At 56.3% G+C, this 18477-nt stretch overlaps 8 protein-coding genes across 8 annotated transcripts; 3 read left to right on the forward strand and 5 right to left on the reverse strand.

Annotated features, from left to right (window-relative positions):
- The first annotated feature begins 839 nt into the window (after positions 1–839).
- Positions 840–1931, forward strand: QBC33DRAFT_547148 (uncharacterized protein). The gene has a single exon (XM_060428716.1). The coding sequence runs from the start codon at positions 1159–1161 to the stop codon at positions 1783–1785; it is 627 nt and encodes a 208-aa protein (XP_060280625.1). The 5' UTR covers positions 840–1158; the 3' UTR covers positions 1786–1931.
- Positions 1932–3520: 1589 nt separating this feature from the next.
- QBC33DRAFT_198422 (uncharacterized protein) lies at positions 3521–4148 on the reverse strand. The gene has a single exon (XM_060422561.1). It carries the CDS (start codon positions 4090–4092, stop codon positions 3691–3693), a length of 402 nt encoding a protein of 133 aa, XP_060280626.1. The 5' UTR covers positions 4093–4148; the 3' UTR covers positions 3521–3690.
- Positions 4149–7044: 2896 nt separating this feature from the next.
- QBC33DRAFT_595027 (uncharacterized protein) lies at positions 7045–9839 on the forward strand (the record flags this gene model as incomplete). Its single annotated transcript, XM_060431808.1, has 6 exons — positions 7045–7419; positions 7514–7697; positions 7780–7816; positions 7882–8230; positions 8299–8822; positions 8888–9839. 6 exons carry the CDS (start codon positions 7045–7047, stop codon positions 9390–9392), a joined length of 1974 nt encoding a protein of 657 aa, XP_060280627.1. The 3' UTR covers positions 9393–9839.
- On the reverse strand, positions 9238–11334 carry QBC33DRAFT_595033 (phospholipase c). Its single transcript, XM_060431809.1, has one exon. The coding sequence runs from the start codon at positions 11157–11159 to the stop codon at positions 9720–9722; it is 1440 nt and encodes a 479-aa protein (XP_060280628.1). The 5' UTR covers positions 11160–11334; the 3' UTR covers positions 9238–9719.
- Positions 11335–12038: 704 nt separating this feature from the next.
- On the forward strand, positions 12039–12425 carry QBC33DRAFT_517701 (uncharacterized protein; the record flags this gene model as incomplete). Its single annotated transcript, XM_060426200.1, has 1 exon — positions 12039–12425. One exon carries the CDS (start codon positions 12039–12041, stop codon positions 12423–12425), a length of 387 nt encoding a protein of 128 aa, XP_060280629.1.
- Positions 12426–12789: 364 nt separating this feature from the next.
- QBC33DRAFT_572487 (pectate lyase a) lies at positions 12790–14349 on the reverse strand (the record flags this gene model as incomplete). The annotated part of the gene is made up of 5 exons (XM_060430654.1): positions 13923–14349; positions 13693–13862; positions 13383–13627; positions 13168–13310; positions 12790–13069 (listed from the first exon to the last, which is right to left on the reverse strand). Exons 1-5 carry the CDS (start codon positions 14078–14080, stop codon positions 12790–12792), a joined length of 996 nt encoding a protein of 331 aa, XP_060280630.1. The 5' UTR covers positions 14081–14349.
- A 1183-nt stretch (positions 14350–15532) lies between these two features.
- On the reverse strand, positions 15533–16477 carry QBC33DRAFT_595041 (uncharacterized protein). The gene has a single exon (XM_060431810.1). The coding sequence runs from the start codon at positions 16322–16324 to the stop codon at positions 15725–15727; it is 600 nt and encodes a 199-aa protein (XP_060280631.1). The 5' UTR covers positions 16325–16477; the 3' UTR covers positions 15533–15724.
- Positions 16478–16813: 336 nt separating this feature from the next.
- On the reverse strand, positions 16814–17880 carry QBC33DRAFT_622084 (uncharacterized protein; the record flags this gene model as incomplete). Its single annotated transcript, XM_060432824.1, has 4 exons — positions 17808–17880; positions 17517–17745; positions 16992–17449; positions 16814–16924 (listed from the first exon to the last, which is right to left on the reverse strand). The coding sequence occupies exons 2-4, from the start codon at positions 17671–17673 to the stop codon at positions 16814–16816; spliced, it is 726 nt and encodes a 241-aa protein (XP_060280632.1). The 5' UTR covers positions 17674–17745; positions 17808–17880.
- Between the last annotated feature and the right edge of the window lie 597 nt (positions 17881–18477).

Raw genomic sequence — 18477 nt, forward strand, 5'->3', positions numbered from 1 at the left:
CGCTACATGCGCACATGCACTATCCGAGCGTTATTCTAGTGTGTTCCCAGCGGTGGGGTAGCGGTTCGAGATCTACCACAGTACTTGCATTGGTACTCCGTAGTGTACCTCCGTACGAAGCAATCAATCCAGTAGTGATGCTCTTCTGTTCTTCAATGATTGGCCCTCCTATCCATTCCTTGCAAGATGTGACATCAGCATCAAAAATTGATGTGACCATGTTTTTCCCTACCATGGAACACACAATAACACACCGAAGGACGTTGACGACAATTCTCTCTCCTGTGGCAAATCGAGCTAGGCCAGCGGTCTCGATCCTCCATAACATTGGTATTGGCCTATGGGAATGTCTCCTCATCTTGCTAGTAGGGCGTTTCGTCGGGCCTAGTTTATTACCAGATTCTCAGTTGTTGCTCTCTTCCCGGCGGCCTACGTTCAGGCCGTAGTGGTGTGTATTTCGAGTCTACAGGTAGGAATCGAGCTCACCGAGGCAGTGAAACATTGGGACCGGAATCCCGCACAGTACTCAAAATACAGCTACACCGGTGCAGCGATATGTCCCTCTCCGAGGTCCACAACCGAACTCGCAGTAGCAGCTGAGCTGAACTTCTCAAAAATCGAAAATGGTAAACCAACCCCCTGTTGAGCTATACGAAGTAGCCCGAAATTACAACCACTGCCACGGGTCGACCGATCAGGGCTGGCCACCGGATCAGACTCCCCTTCTTCCTTTCACCTGGACTCCCATTTTAGGCACCGTTAGCTTACACCCCCCTACCCCTGTTCCCTCCCTAGCGGCCCTGCCCCGTGCGTCAAGGAATGCAGCCAGTCCGTCCCCTGCTTACCTTCCGCTTTAGATGCTCACCGTGAAAATTTTTACCTCGACAAATCCCATTTCATTTCGCTCTCGTTAAATTTCATCAGAAGCCGCTTCGGAGAGAATATCAAGGAATGGGAGGCAACCGAGAACATTTCTCACTGGGGAGTGGATGTATCATCAGAGTGACTCATTGCGCAAAATGGCATGTATGATGTATGCTCTGCTGCCCTAATTCGATCCTCTTTTGAATTGTTTACCTGCACTGATGTCCAATATGAACAGCCATTTGGCGGGTCCTCGTCAGGCCGTCAAGTCTTTGGTCAATTTGGGCCTGCGGTATGCACACACCCACCTCCCGATTGGTTATAGCCAACACGTTGTTGGCAGGGATAGCCAATCGTCGCCGCAGCTGCGGGCCCTTTCGATCTGCTAGCGCTGCATTTGTCTCCCCCTACCCAGCTCAGGGCGCTGATGCAACAGTGGGCTGGCTGCTTCACCACCTCGACCCCCCGATCATGACACGACCGGCAGATTCTGACACAGAAGAAGACGTGGAACAGACCTTCGCCGGCAGCTCCTTCTCACCGACACTTCCCAAGCCTTACGCTATAGCGCCCGGCCCGCAATATGCCTGCCGTTCTGCATATTTATGCCTTCCATGCGGCTCGGAAAGATTCTCCAGAAGCACCTCACAATACGTGGACGAGCGGCCTTGGTTCCCGCAAGGGCTTCGATGCGTCGGATCTACCCACAAAAACAACTACGGCGCCAAATTGCTGAGGAAACCAACTTCATCTTTCCTATTCGTTGTATCACATCCCCAACATCTTTCCTCGCTGGCTGAAGCTGCGATATCAGCATCCTCGCCGTTGGTCCGCCCAGGGTGTATCCGTACGGGCGTGTTGACTCTGATGGTGCATATCCATCCTGCGATTGCGAATCAACTTTTGCCCCTATTTGCTTAATTTCACCCTTCTGCCCTAGGGTACACCGGGGCGGGAGCTTGAGAGGTCATTCATGTCTCTAGCTGTTGAGATCGTCGCCCCATAACCACGCCGCTCATGACTGGCCAAGTCCTACCACTGTCAAGTTGCCCCTCACTCCTGGCCCCTCCCTTCCTTTCCTAGCTTTTGGGAATTGAGGTTCCCCTGTAGAAGTGTGATTGCCACCATTCTTTTGCAGCCTATAAGAACAATATGATTCCCAGCCAATGACATGGAGAGCTCGAGCCCACGCGATGGCATTCGCCAGGCATAACAATAGACGTCACCACTCCTTTCCCGGAGCAGCTTGCATTGTGCACTCAGCTCAGACATGCTAAGTCAACATGGAAATCACAGCCCGTATGTCCCGGCCCCTTAGCCATCGTCCAAGCCAAGGTTCTGCGAGGCAGCTGAACGCCGTTTCGTTTTCCTTCTTGAGGCATCGCCCCGTCTTGGTCATGTATCGGGGCATGCTGCGTACATCTACGGTACCAATGCAGTCGCCAGCGTATGCCCAAGTATACGATTGTGCAGGAAGCACCGCACAGACATGAGACTGATTACAGTGGTCCCAAGAACTCGGATCGTGGCGAAGGGTGGCTATTGCACCGCCACCATAATGTCTAGGTCAGGGGTACGTACCCACAAATTATTCACCAGTGGTCATGGGTTATCCCTGAATCATCTGTCATCAGGGTTGGGCCAATGCGCTGCCCCCGGATGGTACCTAGTTCCCGGTTCCCGAGCCTTCCGGACTTTTGCCGCCCAACGTCAAATATTTCAGGCTCGTCGTAAGCTGCTATTGAGGCGACTTTGTGTATTTCGTAGAGTCGTGTCTGCATTCCAGACTTAGCCTTCGGGTATGCCGTAGTATACAGGGACGGGGAGATACGTCATCAGTCCTCACAGTGATCAAAAGCAAGCCCCGCAATAGGCCCGCTAATTCACCCATTCCTCGAGAGTAGGTACCTTGCTGCCCGCAGCCGGGCTTGGCACCTCCCAAGTCGTGGCCGTTGATGCCCTGCGTGGCGTGGCTGATCCAACGATACTCTACCTGCCTGACGTTCCCAGGACGGCAGAGCCTCGATACGTAATGATGTTTGCCTCAAACGGGAAACAGGATAATACCTATCCCCTTGTTTATTCGTCCTCACTCAACCCTGGACTGCGTCTCGAGTCTGGACTGTGAGTCATACATATATTTCCTGCGAAAACCCTCACTTTCCAGACGAGCCGATATCTCCGCCCCATCCATCCAGGAGCTGGCAGGGGGCAAGTGTCCCGGCTCCACGGTCCCATGGCGTTGCGCGCTTTCCCCTTTTCTGCTTCGCCTCCCTTGTTCGTCGCCGCTTTCGGCAGGGCTATCGGGGGGAGAATGGGGGGAGGTTCCTTGGGGGGCGTGTCGGTATATCTCGCAAGCAATGCTCTCGATGACGACGAAGGGTGTCCGCACCCCTTCGGGTTTGGCTGCGATGATTTGACCCCTTCGCCCTTCTCGGGGGTCGATTTATGTCGTTTCTCTTCTTTGGCTGTTGTGGCTGTATAGGCAGCAGTCGTATATCTCGCTCTCCACTGGCCCTTGTGGATGACTGCGATCTTACTGGTTCGCAGACATGGATGTATCCTGTCCTTGGGTCGCTTACGCCCTCTTGCTGCCTGGCTCCGGCCCTCTTATTGGCGTGAGTCGCGTTGACCACTTCACTCCGGCTGGCCGCAGTTGGCTCTACTGTCAACCTCGGGGTTATTTCTTCCAGTTGCTCCACGGTCTCATGAGCATGGCTGGCAAGGGATGAACTCGAGTCGTCGCCTCATTATCTCCTCCCTAGCAAGTTCGGCATGGCTGTCGCCAATGGGAATGCCGAGTGCTGAGCCCCGTGTAGGCGGGAGTCATCCTGTGACCGAGAATTTCGACGTCGACGATGTGGGCAAGCCTTCCAAGCTCCTCGGATTGCGCATGATTCGGGACTTGCAAGATGCGATCGTCCTGCCCTGGCCGGCCAACCATGAGGATCGTCCTGTCGCACTGTAGTACTCCGATGATGTCGATCGGATATTGGAGGCCGCTGTACATGTTAATGACAGTGAGTCTGACGGGTTGCAACGGCCTGGTACCTTAGATTTCAGGCCATGTGACTGCGCGTCGAGGTCGTGTGCCATATCAGTCAACCAAGCAAAGCACGCCTTCGACCGAGTCATGGTCTCACGTGAAGGGACGTCCTGCGATAGCAATTCCCGCCTCTCAAGACTGTCAACCCACCAGTAGAGCAATATACTCAAAACACCTCCCATCGCCACCGTGACTCATAGCGCTAGCGCCGAGGACTGAAATCTCCGTTAGTTATTCTCGCCCGCCCCGGAGCAGGACTCGTCTCCGTCTAAAGACAGCTTCTACAGCTAGTTGCCGTTGTCGCCCCTCGGTGTCATGATGAGGACCAGGTAAGTTGGAGTCTCAAGTTCCAGACGCGCCAGTGCCTGGGTGTATCCAACTTAGCTACGGGAGGACTCCGACATCAACCCCAAGCACCTTATCCATGAAAGGCAGTTCGTGTAGTCCAAACGTATGCTCGGCACCATCGCCGGCTCTTGAACACTTTTGCGACCAGCTTGCACCTGGGAATCGCCGTCCACCACCCAGAACCAACCAAAAGAAAATGTATCCTGGCAGTGCGTTTGTTCTATCATCCGATATCCCGTACGACCGAGCACGGAACAGCCCCGCCGGAAAAACACTCATCGGGCGGACGGGCGGGACACGACATGTACCCCGTCTGCCGATTTCCCGATATTTCTTCCGCGCCTGAAGCTCCAGGCCCCGTGTGTCTTGTCGGTTACGATATCGAAACAACCGCCGTGGCTCAGTTCTCGAACAGCCGTCCCAAGTATCGAGCTACCATGATGGCAGACACCCCCGGTAAGACTGCCGAGTTCTCCGGGCTCGGGATGAAGCGGAAGGTGGGCTTGGTAAGGAGGGTTGGCGGCGATGGCGGCGATGCGGTGCACTGGATGGGGCTGTCGGGGAGGCTGTCGGTGTAGGGCTTGGTGGGGAAGGAATGGCGGCAGGCAAAGGGTTCTTGTCGAGGTCCGGTTCACACGGGCCCGTGACATTGGACGGCAGTCAGTCAGCAGAGTAACTCTCCATGACTGGGGACTCTAGACCCAGGGGGCTGTTAACGCTACGGTCGAAGAAGAGCAGAACGAACTAGAAACCTCGAGGTAAGCAAAACATGGCTATTACAACCCCGGGTTTAACCGTAAAAAGTACGGGCCGTAGAGCATAGCGATCCGCAGGAGCAGGTGGGGAGGACAGCAGGTGAGGTGTCGCTGGGTTTGCCCGTGAGAGTTTTCAGCATGGCGGATGTAAACAATGTGAACTCGTATGAAGGGAGGTGGAACAGCCCTTGGACGAGATGGTACTCCGTGAGCCTCCTGGCATTGGCGACTGTCGGTTTACTACCTAGCGGTTCGACAGAGGAGCGGACCCTTGCAAGCAAGGGGGCTAGGTCAATCCCATCATTATACTGGACGTTTTGCTTATCACCCCGGCAAATACCGCAGCCCTGTCGAAAGGCTACAATGAGAGGCGGGGAGGGAAGGCGTTTGGGGAAGGGAGAGGAGAGGCAGAATGGGCGAAGTAAAAGGCAAAAATAGTGGCGCCGACGTTGTCTAACTCGACGGTCAAGCGGATATTAGAATAAAGTACTTGGGCAGAGGAAGTGGATGACTGACTGCCAAGGTGTGATGGGGAGAAATATAAAAAAGAGGAAAAGAAAAAAAAAGGACGTGGTGCTGGTTCGAATGCCTGCCTTCAGAGTCATCCCAGAGGTGGCTGTCATAGGAGCCGCGGTCGGCATCACATTCTTACCATTATACCACCCCCATTGTTGTTATTTTAGATGTCACTTGATCTTCTTTATCAACTCATGTGTCCTGGGCCACCTGGCAAGTGGGCATATCGACCCCAAAGTGAATACCTAACCCCCCTACGTATGATCTCAGGTTTATCCTGATGATTAGTCAGGCATGTTTTCTGGAACCCAGTTCGTCAGAGAGGCCGATATCTATGATCCTTCTACGCGCACCGAAAGAGCAAGCCGGTCACAGACGGAGATGGTCGCACCGTTCGATACTAAGCAGTCACCGACTCACCCCAACACAGCACACAAAGGTTCAAGACATTGTAAACCTAGCCAAAACTCTCAAACGAGGTCAACGAGGTTGAATTGATAGTCGTGGGTTTCCTCGATATATCCATATGGGATGAATGGGTAAGGGTAACAGAAGCTCGCACACATGGGTATCTCAACTAATGGAGTTGGATAGATTGAAGGTCGCACATACGTTATTCAACTGGCAGTTATATGGGACTGTGCAATAACCTTCACCAAAACGTGGTCGTCTTGGTGTTATGTTTCTGCCCCTTATGCCCCCGTTGTTGTTGTTGTTGTCGTCGATGTCGTCGTCGTCGGCAACCTCACGTGACGACCTGAGCACAGACCAGACGTGCGTCCCTCCCCACAGGTACCGAGAAGCCCACCACAACATCACACTCCGTTAAGGTAGGTAGCCAGCTACTTTTCCTACCTTAGGTAGGTAGGTAGGTCAACACCGACCTTGAAGCCAACTAGCTGGATTTTGTGCCCAGAAAGTTGGTTGGGGCCGTTGGTACCCACACACGGCTGTTAAGGTATACAACCCGGCCAGGGGAGCCTTGATTTGGGTCTCGCGTCTCGCTCCGCGAAGACGATGCAGAGGCGCCGAAGTTGTGGTTTCCGCCGCGTGGCGGATTCTAATGTGCATTAACTTGCACAATCGTCGAGTGAAAGCCGTGCTAATGGAGAAGGCAATGTGACTTGGTTGACCTGGTTGAGCTAAGAATAGGTGCAGCAATACATCTCTTGGTTCCCAGCTCCCAGCTCGGAGATGGATGACCCGGGCGGATGGTAGGTAGGGTGTGGGAGCACCAACGTGGGCACTCTGCGCCGTTCTGTGGATCGCGTGCATGCTCTCTCGGGTGGGTTGTCTGGAGGAGCACTTCCCCGCATTCCATTAGTGATTACGAACAGGTCTTGGAGTCGAGCTCTGGGATTCCGCATATGATGGTGGCTGTGCTGACCACCGCGACGGACGTGAAAAATCAGACATGATTCCGATTCTAAGTAGTTGGTAAGCCCCAATCACCTCCCCCTCTTCCTCACTCTCACCCTCACGTCCCATTACCCTCCGCCCAAGCACGCCATCGTCATGACCGGGGTCACCGGAATCGCCCTCAACGTGGCCACCAAGGCGGAGTTGCTACCGGAGTTGCGGGGCGACGGGGATGGCGTATCGGCGGCGGACGACAAGACGGAGACGTTGCAAGCCGCCGACGCGAAGATACCGCTGGACTGCGGACATGGCGGGAAGCAAGGGGAGGGGGCGGCAGACGAGCCGGAGTTGGATGAGCTGTCCGAGAGGTTGAACACCGGAGCGTTGACTGTCAGTATCCTTGGGCCGTACGGAAATCTGGCGCGCGTCACTGGCCACGTCTACTGGGATGGGATTGAAAGGGAGACGGATTGGCCATCCTGGGGCGATAGGGAGAGAGAGGCTTCGTGCAGGTGTCACATGCCTCGTTTGGTACGTGTTTGTTACAGACTTCGCTGAGCATGCTTCGTTTGACTAACAGAGACGACAGAGATGTATAAGAGGAAGAAATACATGAGGAAAACAGTCTCGAGGCACGTACGAGTCGCCCGATGATGAGGATTATGGCTTGCTTGATGCCGAGAGTAACCTCAAGTTTGAGAATGTCAATCCCAGAACGGTCACTGTCGGAGGATTTGGCATTGAATCTTGGGACTTCGAAAACACCAAGCCCAGAGAAGACGATGATGGTCATTCGCTCGAGTTTGCCGGTACTACCTGCTAGAAAGCTGCTACGCAGGATGAATGAGCTGCAAACGAGCCCGGGGAAGTTTGGCTGGAATCCGGCGACAGAGGAACTGGACCTGGAGGAGATTGTTGGTACACTGGGGTAAGTTGGCAGCCAATCTTGGTAGATCCTTGTGATCCCGGTGCCGAGTTCACCGGCGTCCACAGAATTGTGTACTACAACCAACAGTATGCGCGAGACCCCAAACGCTGGATTGGGGACCTCTATAGTCTGCGCAATCGCACCGACGTCTTTGCGGAGTTTACAAGGGAATCGAGCGTGGGGCTGCAATGGGCGGCACCGAGAGACGATGAGTATATCGGAATATGGAACTTCCTACGACAGATCATTGTGGCCAGGGAGCTGGCGGTGCGATTGGAACACCTCGACGGAGATTCATCCTATGCCGGCTTCACGGCTCGGGTCTTAGCCAGCCTCATCGTCTCGGATTTGTGTTTGAAGCACGCCGAAATCATCATCACGGACACAAAACTACAGATTGACGGCGCGGAAAAGGTCGCATCTGATGAAGAGAAGGCCCAGGCGGAGGATAGGGACTCCTTCTCTTTGCTGAACAGATGAAGTGGCCGTATATAAACGAGGTCCGCGACTACGCCGAGGATGCCTACAGCAACATCCGTGGCCGACGGTCAACGTCCACCTGCATGACTGGCTGTTCAGTATCATCCTCCCGGGCAAGTGGTTTTGCCTTCAAAATCATGACGGCCTTGGTCCTCTGCACGCCCAGCATCAAGGACAGAATCGGTGTCATTCCCTGTTATGACTGTAGCCTGTCGCTGCCAATCCGGTCATACTGGCGCTCCAGAACAGTCCTGGGCCGCGTGCTGGGTTGTCTACCGGGCGTAACGGGGCTCTGCGGGTGGATCGGGCCGTGTCCCCCAATCGAGCTTGATCCCCCAGAGAAGGGAGGGAAGAAGCCGCGACACGTCCGCGTCAAGGCGCGACGCATCGCCCCGATAGATCACAGGCCGAACCGCGACGACGGCGTCATCGACCTCGGCTCCGGATACGACCGGTTCGAAGCGACGCGCATCCGGCCCGGCGAGGAGGTGGACGCGTATCTCGCGGACATGAAAGACCCGGGCAAGTGGGTCGTACCCGAAGCCCCCGTGCCACAAACCGGCACCTGCGAGATCAAGCCATACAGCTCAGGAAGCTCCCGCTGGACGTCGACGTGGCGCGCAAGGGGGCCGCCAAGAGGACGACCGGCGGCGACGGAGACATCGACGACCTGTACGTGCAGAACGGGACCCAGTACCAGGCGAGCATCTCGTTCCAGATGGACGGGGACGTGGAGGACAGCGCGGGCCCGGTCGCGTACAAGTTCTTCACCAACCCCATCTTCGTGACGCCGCCGCCCTGCCAGGGGGGCCCGCACGAGGTGCACGCGAGGGAGCTGTCGCGGTACCGGGGTGACAACGTCTGGCCGGTCGCGAGGCTGAAGGGCCACACCCCCGAGGACGTCGACGTCGGCGGCGGGGCGGTCGTGGTCATCAACGCCACGGGGAGGGGCGCCGAGGTCCTCGCGAGGGCGTGGTGCTCGGAGCGCGGGGGGAATGCCGTCATCCGCCGCGCTGGGGGGCCCTGCTTCGTCTGCGCTGTTTGCGCTGCCGGCAAAGGGGGCCTCGGCACGGGCGTCTTGATATGGGTCGGGTAGAAGAGCAGCGATCGCGTTGGAAGTTGAGGCCTTGCAGCATATTGCTCGTGCACATCGCAATTATAACTCCGACGATTACACTATCCTATGTGTTACATGGGATTCCCCTTTTGCCCTAGAGAAGGCGACGACTTGACAGGTTCTGGGTGCATTGTATTTATTTGGTATATCATAAATTGGCGATTATTACAGCTCGAACGACAGATACGCTGGGATGCCCAATGTCTAGGTTGCTCATGGATACTCTCAAGATGCCTCAAGGGATCGGTTAGTCTGACGAGAATCCACAAACACCATCTGCCCGACGAGATGGCTCACCCTCCCCCCCTACTTCAGCCTCTGCCCGCACAGCCCAATCGCAACATCCGCCGTCGCGCCGTCGAGGAAGTCATTCATGACCACGACGAGGGCCTCGCGGCCGCACGCGGCCAGCACGTTGTCCCTGACCCACGGCAGCGTCTTGGCGTCGCACAGCGCCTTGGTGGCCAGCAGGCAGCTCGTCGACGCGCCCGCCGACAGCACGCTGTACGCCACGGCGCCCGGCACGTTGGACGCCGTGGCCTGGCACTGCAGCTCGACGAGCACGCGGCCCTCCACGGCCCCCGGCCGCTGAAGCGCCCGCGCGAACCCGTCCACGATGCTGTCGCCCGTCACCGTCGCGTTTCCGGCGTCCGTGTACGTCGAAAGCGGGTCCACGGCCCCGCCGTCGAGGACCACCAGGCGCCTCCCGGCTCGTCGGAGCTGCGCGATGGTCGAGGCGCCGGCGCGCAGGTCGTCGATCCCGCCCGCCGCCAGGGGGGGAATGGTGGTCGTCGTCGCAAGGGCGGCGGCGAGGTAGTCCCGCAGGTCCGCGGCGGAGGGGCGGGCGCACTCGTCGGGGACGCCGTCCCAGCGCAGCTGGACGACGACGATCTCGGCCGGGTGGGCGGCGAGGAAGGCGACGAGGCCGGCGAGGAAGAGCCGGTAGGCCATGCCCGGGACGGCGCCGTGCTGGAAGTACAGCTCGTCGGGGATGGGCAGGGCGGGCAGGACGTCGCGGTGGCAGTGGGCCGGGCGGAACTCGAAGTAGCGGGCGCCGAGGCGGAGCATCGTCTCAAGGCTGTCCTTCTGCGTGATGGCGAGGCTGAAGACGATGTTGGGCGCGATCAGCGCGATGGCCGGGCCCGAGACGGCGTCGATGATGGCGCGCACGGCGTCGTTGTTCGGGATCAGCTTCGAGATCACGGCGCCGCCGGCGTGCTGGAGCACGGCGTCGGCGTTCTGCATGCTGTTCATGCCCACGTCGTGCGCGGACGGCAGGACCATGCGGCCCAGCGGCTGGGCCTCTATGGATGAGCCCGGCGGCGCCACGGCGGCCATCCAGTCCGAGTTGTCGGGCGAGACGGTCACGTAGCACTGGTGCCGGTTGGGCAAGCCCGCCTCGCCGTTGCCGGCGGCGTAGAAGCCGTACGACACGATCAGGTCCCCGCCGTGCAGCACCGAGGGCGTGTTGGCGATCGCCCTCATGGTGCCGTCGCCGAGCCGGCCCGTCAGGGCGTTGACTTCAATCCACTGCTCCATGATCAGCTCGCCGTTGCGGAGGACTTTGAAACTGAAGCGCCCCGTCTTGTCGAAGAGGTTTCGGATGTTCTTTGCGTCAACCTCAAGATCGGCGTTCCAGAAGGTGCGGAGGTCCTTTTTCACCACCGTCTGCCCGGGCACGGACAGCTCGATGGTGCAGCCGGGGACGGCTATGTACGTGTAACATTGGACACCTTTGCTGGGCATCTTTGTCTGTCTCTTGTTGGTCGATCTGCGGGGAGGGGTGTTGGTTAACTTGGAGGGCCAGTCTTAGTTTTGGCTGGTGGGGGAACTCTAGGTAAATATACTACCTACCCTGCATACTTAGGTAGTAGGTAGGTGTGTAGGCATGCATAGGTTCGGGGGTTAGATAAGATGAGCTATGCCGGACTGGTGTTGGTCGGTGTTGCAAGGTACAGACAGGGAGGTCAGCTGGGGAAATGCAGGCTTCAGCTGCGGCTGCGTTTGACGTTGGTGGCAGGCTGGGCTGGGTTTCATCACATGCAATTCGCAGGCGAGCAGCCAATGTGATTCGACAGCGTTTCACTATTTACCTACTAGTAAGTAGCTAGGTAGGTGGTTACAGCCATGATAAATCCTGGTACCTGCCGAACCGATTTCTGTTTGGCGTCGCGATGACATGGGGAAGAGGTGGAAAGCCTGACCACTGCGGCTGATGGAATTTGGCTACAGTATCTTCCCTTCAAAACCCACGGTTTGTTGACAAGATTAGCAAAATATGCACCAATTTTGTTGGCTTGGGTGCTGTAGCAGAGCATTGCTTTGCATGGAACCGTTCGTTGGCAATGGTTTTGGGCACGCAGGAGTCTCTTTGACTGTAGTCACATACCAGATACCTGACCCTGTTTCCGGGCGCAAATCCTTTGTACTGTGAGCTTAGCTTGGCACTAATGTGAAGAAATCGACTTCTGACAGAATCTCTCATATTCCAATACCATGAGGAGAGCATATATCATCAGGCCCGGCAGGTGTCACCTCTGCATCTCTTGGTCACACACGCCGGCCCTTCTTCCACACCTTTCCAGCTCCAGTCTCACCCAGCACTCCACATCTACGATTCCAGCCATGCGGTTTTCATCCTCCTTCTTTGTCGGCTTCTTCACGGCCCTGATACTCGGCTTCCTCTTCTTGCTGACCTACGACCCCGCCGCTATCGAACATCTCTTGCGGCGCACGGCGGCAAACATGGCTTGGGTAAACGGCAGGGCTCTCTGGGGCCTGATCTACCTGGACGAGCAGGAAAAACTGACGGGCCCTCTCACCTTCTCGGAACACATCCACCAATGCTTCCTCAGCTATACCGCCCGCATCACCATGTTCCTCATGAAGCACTGCTCCTCCTTCCACACCGAAATCTGCCAGAACATGCGCGGGAACCCCCAGTCACATTGCGATAGCCTGTTCACCCTGGCCACGGGCACCGAGTTGGCGCTGGGTTTGCTAGGCCTCTGAGCTTCTTCGACTTTCTGCACGGTCATCGAATCACTCCCACAAGCTCCCACCACCTCGGTCACGAAAGGGTCACGAAAATGTCACAAGTGGGTGACAAGATGGTCAGCGGGTAGATGGAGTTCACGCCACGTTGCACGGTTATGGGAAAATATACGAGGGGTGTCCCGAGAGGATGTGTAGAGGACGGGTTGACCGGTGGAAACGATCAAGCTCTACGGTCAGAAGGGATATGTACACAGCAAGACCCAAAATATGCAACTCGAAGTTGAAAACCCTCCACACAATTGCCCATTAATTAGGCAGTGTTTGATCCCACATCCTCACTCCCACTCACACCCAGCCCGCCTCCGCCCACCAGCCCCTCTCAGAACCCAAGCGTCTGCCCAGCGCCCACCACGACGCTGTTCTTGACCCCACCCGACCCGAGCAGCTTGTAGGCGTAGGGGACATCCTTGATGCTCCCCGCCGGAGCCGTGTTCCGGCTCCCGCCGAGGGCGACGTCCGACACGACGGCGTAGCCCGTCTGGTCGCTGTCGGCGCTGAAGATTGCCTTTTCGCCGCACGACTCGAAGACGGAGGACTCGACGAGCAGCTGCGCATCCATGCGCGTGTTGATGCCTGTGGAGACCTTGTTGAAGAAGTTGCTGTTCGGGGAGTCAGCAATGGCGGACGATTGGGGTGGTAATTAGGGTTACAAGGCTTGGTGTGGGGGGGGGCGGTGAGTGGCTGGGTTGGTACTTACTTGAAGATGTGGCCGGTGCCGAAGCGGAAGGAGGGGGCTCGGCTGTTGATGTTGCTCCAGTGGTTGTTTGCGTAGGTGACGTGGAGGTGGCCGGTGTCTTCTTTGGAGTTGGAGTCGGAGTGTCCAACTAGGGATGTCTTCCACTGCGCAGTACCATTCATTAATTCGACTGTTATTGTGGCGCATATGATGAGGTTGAAGGGATTGAAACTTACGTGATCGTGCAAGTAAGTGTTGGAGATGGTCACCCAATCACTGGCATGGGTGACATCAAGGAGACCGTCGTAAAAGTCCTTGTCATGATCCATGTCGGAGGACAGGTCGCAATGATCAACCCAGACATTCGTGGACTTCTGGATACCGATGGCGTCGCCGTTACTGGCAATGACTTTGCTGATCTTGAGGTTGCGCATGATGACATTGGATTGGTCCTTGATGTAGAAGCCAACCCCGGTGATGGCTTCGGTTCCCAATCAGCCAACACCTCCTCGTGGGATGTGGATAATGGGGCACAGGGAGACGTACAGCTTCCGGCGGCGCCAATGATGCTCTTGTTGGAGCCAACACGGACCTGCGCAGACCCGGAAATGGAGCCCTTCACCACAATTACGGCGGCCGAGTTGCCACCGGCGGCGGCAGTGAGCTGAGCGAGAGATGACACCGTCGTGGTGGTCCCCCCAGCACCTCCCTTGGTTCTGGGACCCAAGTTTCAGCAATCCTGAACCAGAAAAAGAGTGGATACACGGGAGACTTACCCGCCATTCTGCGTGCAGTAACCGATGTCGCAGGCGTCAGTAATGGATGCCCTCTTCTCTAGCGTCCCGGCAGCGTCTCTCTCGACGGTGGGAGTGGGACTGGCTGTTACGCATGTCGCCAGGAAGGCAAGAGAGGCAGCGGCGGTTCTGAATTTCATGGTGAAAGAGCGGGCAGAGCGTGGAAATACCTTTGGGCGCGGAAGCGTTGTCCGAGACTGCTGAAGCGGCGAAACATCGAGGGTCTTATATCCTCAAGGTCGCGATGAACTCAAGCAACTGGATCTATCAACATCGTGTCTGAAGTCCACAGCGGTTTGTGGAGAAACTTCTATAGATCGGTTCCACATATATAGATTGCGTCACATCCGGGATCATGGGCTGTCCCGTGAGGCCCTACCGAGGCAACTACCCATTATGTAGGCCTTATTCTAGATTTCAGTTGCATCTCGTCCAGCGATCCGCTTGTTTCCCCGGTTTATGAGAGGAACCCCCCGTCCCTTTGAAACGCGAGATCCCCACATCTCCTATGGATCAAGACATCATTTTTGGTTGGGCAATCCCCCCACATGGATTAAGGATGCCATATTAGGCGGCGGTCGTCAAGACGCCGAAGCTAATCCGTAATCGAGTCGGATTCTGCTGGAGGGAGCGGCATGGCTGTTTCGAGCCCATGGAATCCGATTGGAGGTAAATCAAGGGGTTAATTGAGAGGTTCACCAATTGAGGAATCCCTCAGATCTATCAACTTGCCCCACCAATCACTGGCCTCCAAGAGAGTCCATTCTCAACGTCGCAGTCTCTACTGTGGTACTGAGTATCCCTCTTGGCCTTTGCCTTGAGTTAGGCTGACCGATCAGCATGTCCAGAGACGCCGCATCACGGAGTTGTCCGAAGGGCCGGGATGCCTTGGCAATATATGCACTGTTACCCATCGAACACTTGATCCCACGTCAACAGAGACACAAGGTAGTAGTAGATGGAGACAATTGTGATTCGAGGAAATTCTTCTCCGTTGCCTGTACTTGCAAGTGGAAGTAATTATTGCGTCCCCAGGGCAAGCTAGATGCGTCCTCTCGGTGGAATTTCGCCTTATCGAGACGTCAGCTCTAAATCAGCTTTAATTACACTGAAGCCCGCTTAGTGTTGTGTGGAAACAGAATATTGCATGACGCCCAGCGCCGTCCTGGTCGACATTGTTACAACATTCGGGGGTTCCTGAAATGGTGTTAAAATTGATACACTCAATGCCTTTCTTCGGGTTTGAGAGAGCTCAGGCCTATGAGGCTTGAATACATGCGTTGATTCGACAGTCCCAGTTTCTATGACCCCTTACTCAATCCTCCTAAATGTAGTTAGACATTCTCGAGTTGAAACCAAGTAGGCTGCAATCTTTAGAGATATTTCACTCGCATAATGTCTCCCTGAATTAGATCAGCATCGCGAGACTTCACCTCTATCATTTAGGATGGGTAGGGAGGTACGGACCTAGGAAAAATTTAGCGTCGGCCAGGTCAAAGAAAAAAATATTATCTATTTTCCGCGTTAAACTAGGCTGACGAGCCTAGAATCGCTATTCTTTCTCCCCAGGCTCTAGTTTCAGCGACAGAATGGATTTCTTTATCCCACCGAAAGTGCATTTACTTTGTTTAACAGAGGGGTATCCTTCTCTGGGACAAGGAAACTGCCCCTACAGAAGTTGATTGAACATGAATCGAAGACAAAGAGCTCCGAAAATCCTGAGGCAATTGATCCTTTTACTATACTTTGAGGCATAACTGCAAGCCAGCCTGTAGTCTTGGTCTTTATGTCTTGCTCCGAGACCTCCTCGCCGCCGCCGCCGTTTGTTCCCCGGAAACCCATAAGTATATACTCGCAAGCTTCTCCGTTCCTTCCTCTTCCACGCCGTCCCATCCTCTCCAAACCCTACACTCCCCCCCCTTTACCGCTCCTAACCAGACATGAGCGAATACGCCTACGATCAAACCAACCCACTCCGGTTCCAGCGCAGGTGCAGCGTCTATTCCCACCCCCGCACTCCGCCCACAATTCCCAGACAGCCAAAGCGACCCCCGACCCGCCGGGCGCCGAAGCCCGCCGCCGCTGTCCGGCCCAAGCAGCCCGAAGTCCAAGAAATCAGCCGGGAGGAGTTCCTCGCCAGGCTGGTGAAGCGGGAGGAGACCCCCACCGCCACCACCGCCACTACCAAAACCACCAGCAGCAGCCGCAGCAGCACTCCTTTCCCACGGGCGCAACCACCGCCCAGACCAGCTCCCAGACCAGTCCCCAGAGCAGTCTTCACTGCACCAACCAGGCCCCGTGGAGTCGCTCCATCGCGCGGCTCCCGCAGGCAGAGTCTGCGCGTCGTCGGTCGGGCGGGCAAGTACGCCTGCCTTAAGACGCATGTCGTCTTTTGGGTGGGGTTATTCATTGCGGCGTGGGTGTGCGTGATGCTTGGCGGGGTGTTGTGGAAGGATGAGCCGGCGAGGCTGTATGAGCTTAGGCTGCTTTTTGAGGGGATGCTGCATGATCTATGGCAGTGGATCTGGTCCGAGTGAGCTACGAGAGTTAGATTGGGGGACTACATTTGGGAGTGGTGGATGGGATAGGGACGCCCTGGAGGGTTGAATATGAGACAATAATATCACCATTTGGCTGGCTCCTCTCAAGGCTTCATTATGCGCAAGTGACAGTACTTTTGGCAGCAAGCACCGACGAAATAAGAGTATTGAAGACGAGTGGTATTAATTAACTAAGGGTGGCGCGAGGTCTGACAGCCGGAGTTTCCAACACTATCAGCTACGCGGTAATAGAATGGCAAAGCTAATCGTACAGGGGCTTCTCAGTGCGAGACAAGATGATGGGCACCAAGCCCAATATTAACGATTTACCATTTAGTAAGCCAAAGCGAGCATGGAGAGACCAATGGCGAGAATAGAGGGGATGTCCTGTCGCCTGATGCCACCCGAAACAGTGACATAGGTAGATGTGGGCGCCGAAGAGGACTGTTCAGACCCAGGTTAGCTAATGTTTCCGGACATTAAGGAAAAAGAGACATCTAGGACAACTCACCGGAATGGTACCAGTCCCAGCAGCGGAGCCACTGCCGGTCGACGACGCAGTCGGCGCGGCGGAGCCCTCGGGCGCGGAGCTCTGCGACCCAGCGGCGGACGAGGACTCAGCGGGGCCCGAGGGTTCGGCAGTGGACCCGCCGGACGTCCCTGCAGACGTCCCTGCGGCAGAGGTCGTCTCCGCGGGAGGCGGGCTGGAAGTCGCAGGGGCTGATGTCTCGGGGGCACCACCACCACCGCTGCTGGTTGGGCCGGCGGCTGTGGAAGACGGGGGCGCTTCGCCTCCGGAGGGGGACGGAACTGCGTCCAGGCCGCAGCCCTTGGCGGCGCCGGTCACGCCGTTGCCGTAGTAGCGCCAGATGTTGAACTTGTTGGCGCACTCGAGGCAGTCGTCCAGCAGGCCCAGCCACGTCGAGTTGGTGCAGTAGCCTGCGTCGTCGGCGCCGAGGATGGCGTATCCTGGAAAGAAGGAGAGCGTGAGAATCTTGGCCGCAGCGGGAAAGAGAGGGGGGTTGCTGTAACTAACCACAGTCGGAATGGCACTGGTACTCGGGAGTTCCAGGAGCCTGCCGGGCCTGAAGCTCGGCGAGGTCGGCGTACCTGACCTCGAGGGATGGGAATGCGGCAACAGTCCAGCTTGCAGCGGCGACAAGCCCAAGGGAGTAGGTAACGAACGAACGCATGATCACGGCTGCTTTAGGGCGGGAGAGGGTGTGGGAAAGTGACTGTAAGGTTGCTTGGTGGAATGCAAACGACTGTGAGTTTGTGAGTTACTTGGAGGGATGACAAATGGGAGATGGGAACGGGTGGCGGGTACTTATAGCTCAGGGCAAGCTATGTCGGCAAACTGGACAGGCCTGAGGTCCCAGGAACTCCAATTTCCTGGGAGTCAAGCGAAAGACAAGGGGCTGGACCGTCGCAGCGGGCAGCATGCGAGCTGTTGGGTCATCATGAACCCGCAATCTATCCAAACCCGTTCTGCCTCGTATTTCCCGCCTCCTCTCCGCCAATACTGACAAGGAGGGTTGCCGTGGGCCGAAGCTTGTCGGCCGATGTCGCCGCCAATGTTTAGGGAAGGTGGCCGAGTAAGGCCGAGTTGGCAGGCGAGTCATGGCCTATGCCAAGCGTAGCTAGGAGAAGACGCCATTCTTGCCAAAACAGGATAGTGTCATCGGCTTGGCCAGCCGGAAGAAGAACAAACGTTGCGAACGGGGCCCAAGGCACCAATGGACGAGAAGTGTTTGATCTAATCTTATCAGATCACCTGATAGGCGCTGCTCCAGTTCGAACTATCAATTAATCACGCAGTAGCGTCAAAAGCGGGCACCAATTAGCAAGCAAGCTAATTATTATCAGATCATCAGATAAGTAAAGAAGCCGGCTTAGTCTTCTGTACTACCTGCCAGTCCTGCATGGTCTTGGCGCTCCCAGCCATGAAGTTTGAGAAATTTGAGTGGCACGAGGGCCTCACGGCCGGCATCGGGCAG

This window comes from Phialemonium atrogriseum (assembly GCF_030411735.1).
Source record: "Phialemonium atrogriseum strain 8032-3 unplaced genomic scaffold QBC33scaffold_24, whole genome shotgun sequence".
Classification (NCBI taxonomy): Eukaryota; Fungi; Ascomycota; class Sordariomycetes; order Cephalothecales; family Cephalothecaceae; genus Phialemonium; species Phialemonium atrogriseum.

Bases quoted from the DNA above. Each gene is read 5' to 3' on its own strand.
- QBC33DRAFT_547148 (XM_060428716.1), top strand. From the start codon at position 1,159: ATGCACACACCCACCTCCCGATTGGTTATAGCCAACACGTTGTTGGCA.
- QBC33DRAFT_198422 (XM_060422561.1), bottom strand. From the start codon at position 4,092: ATGGGAGGTGTTTTGAGTATATTGCTCTACTGGTGGGTTGACAGTCTT.
- QBC33DRAFT_595033 (XM_060431809.1), bottom strand. From the start codon at position 11,159: ATGCCCAGCAAAGGTGTCCAATGTTACACGTACATAGCCGTCCCCGGC.
- QBC33DRAFT_595041 (XM_060431810.1), bottom strand. From the start codon at position 16,324: ATGCGTCTTAAGGCAGGCGTACTTGCCCGCCCGACCGACGACGCGCAG.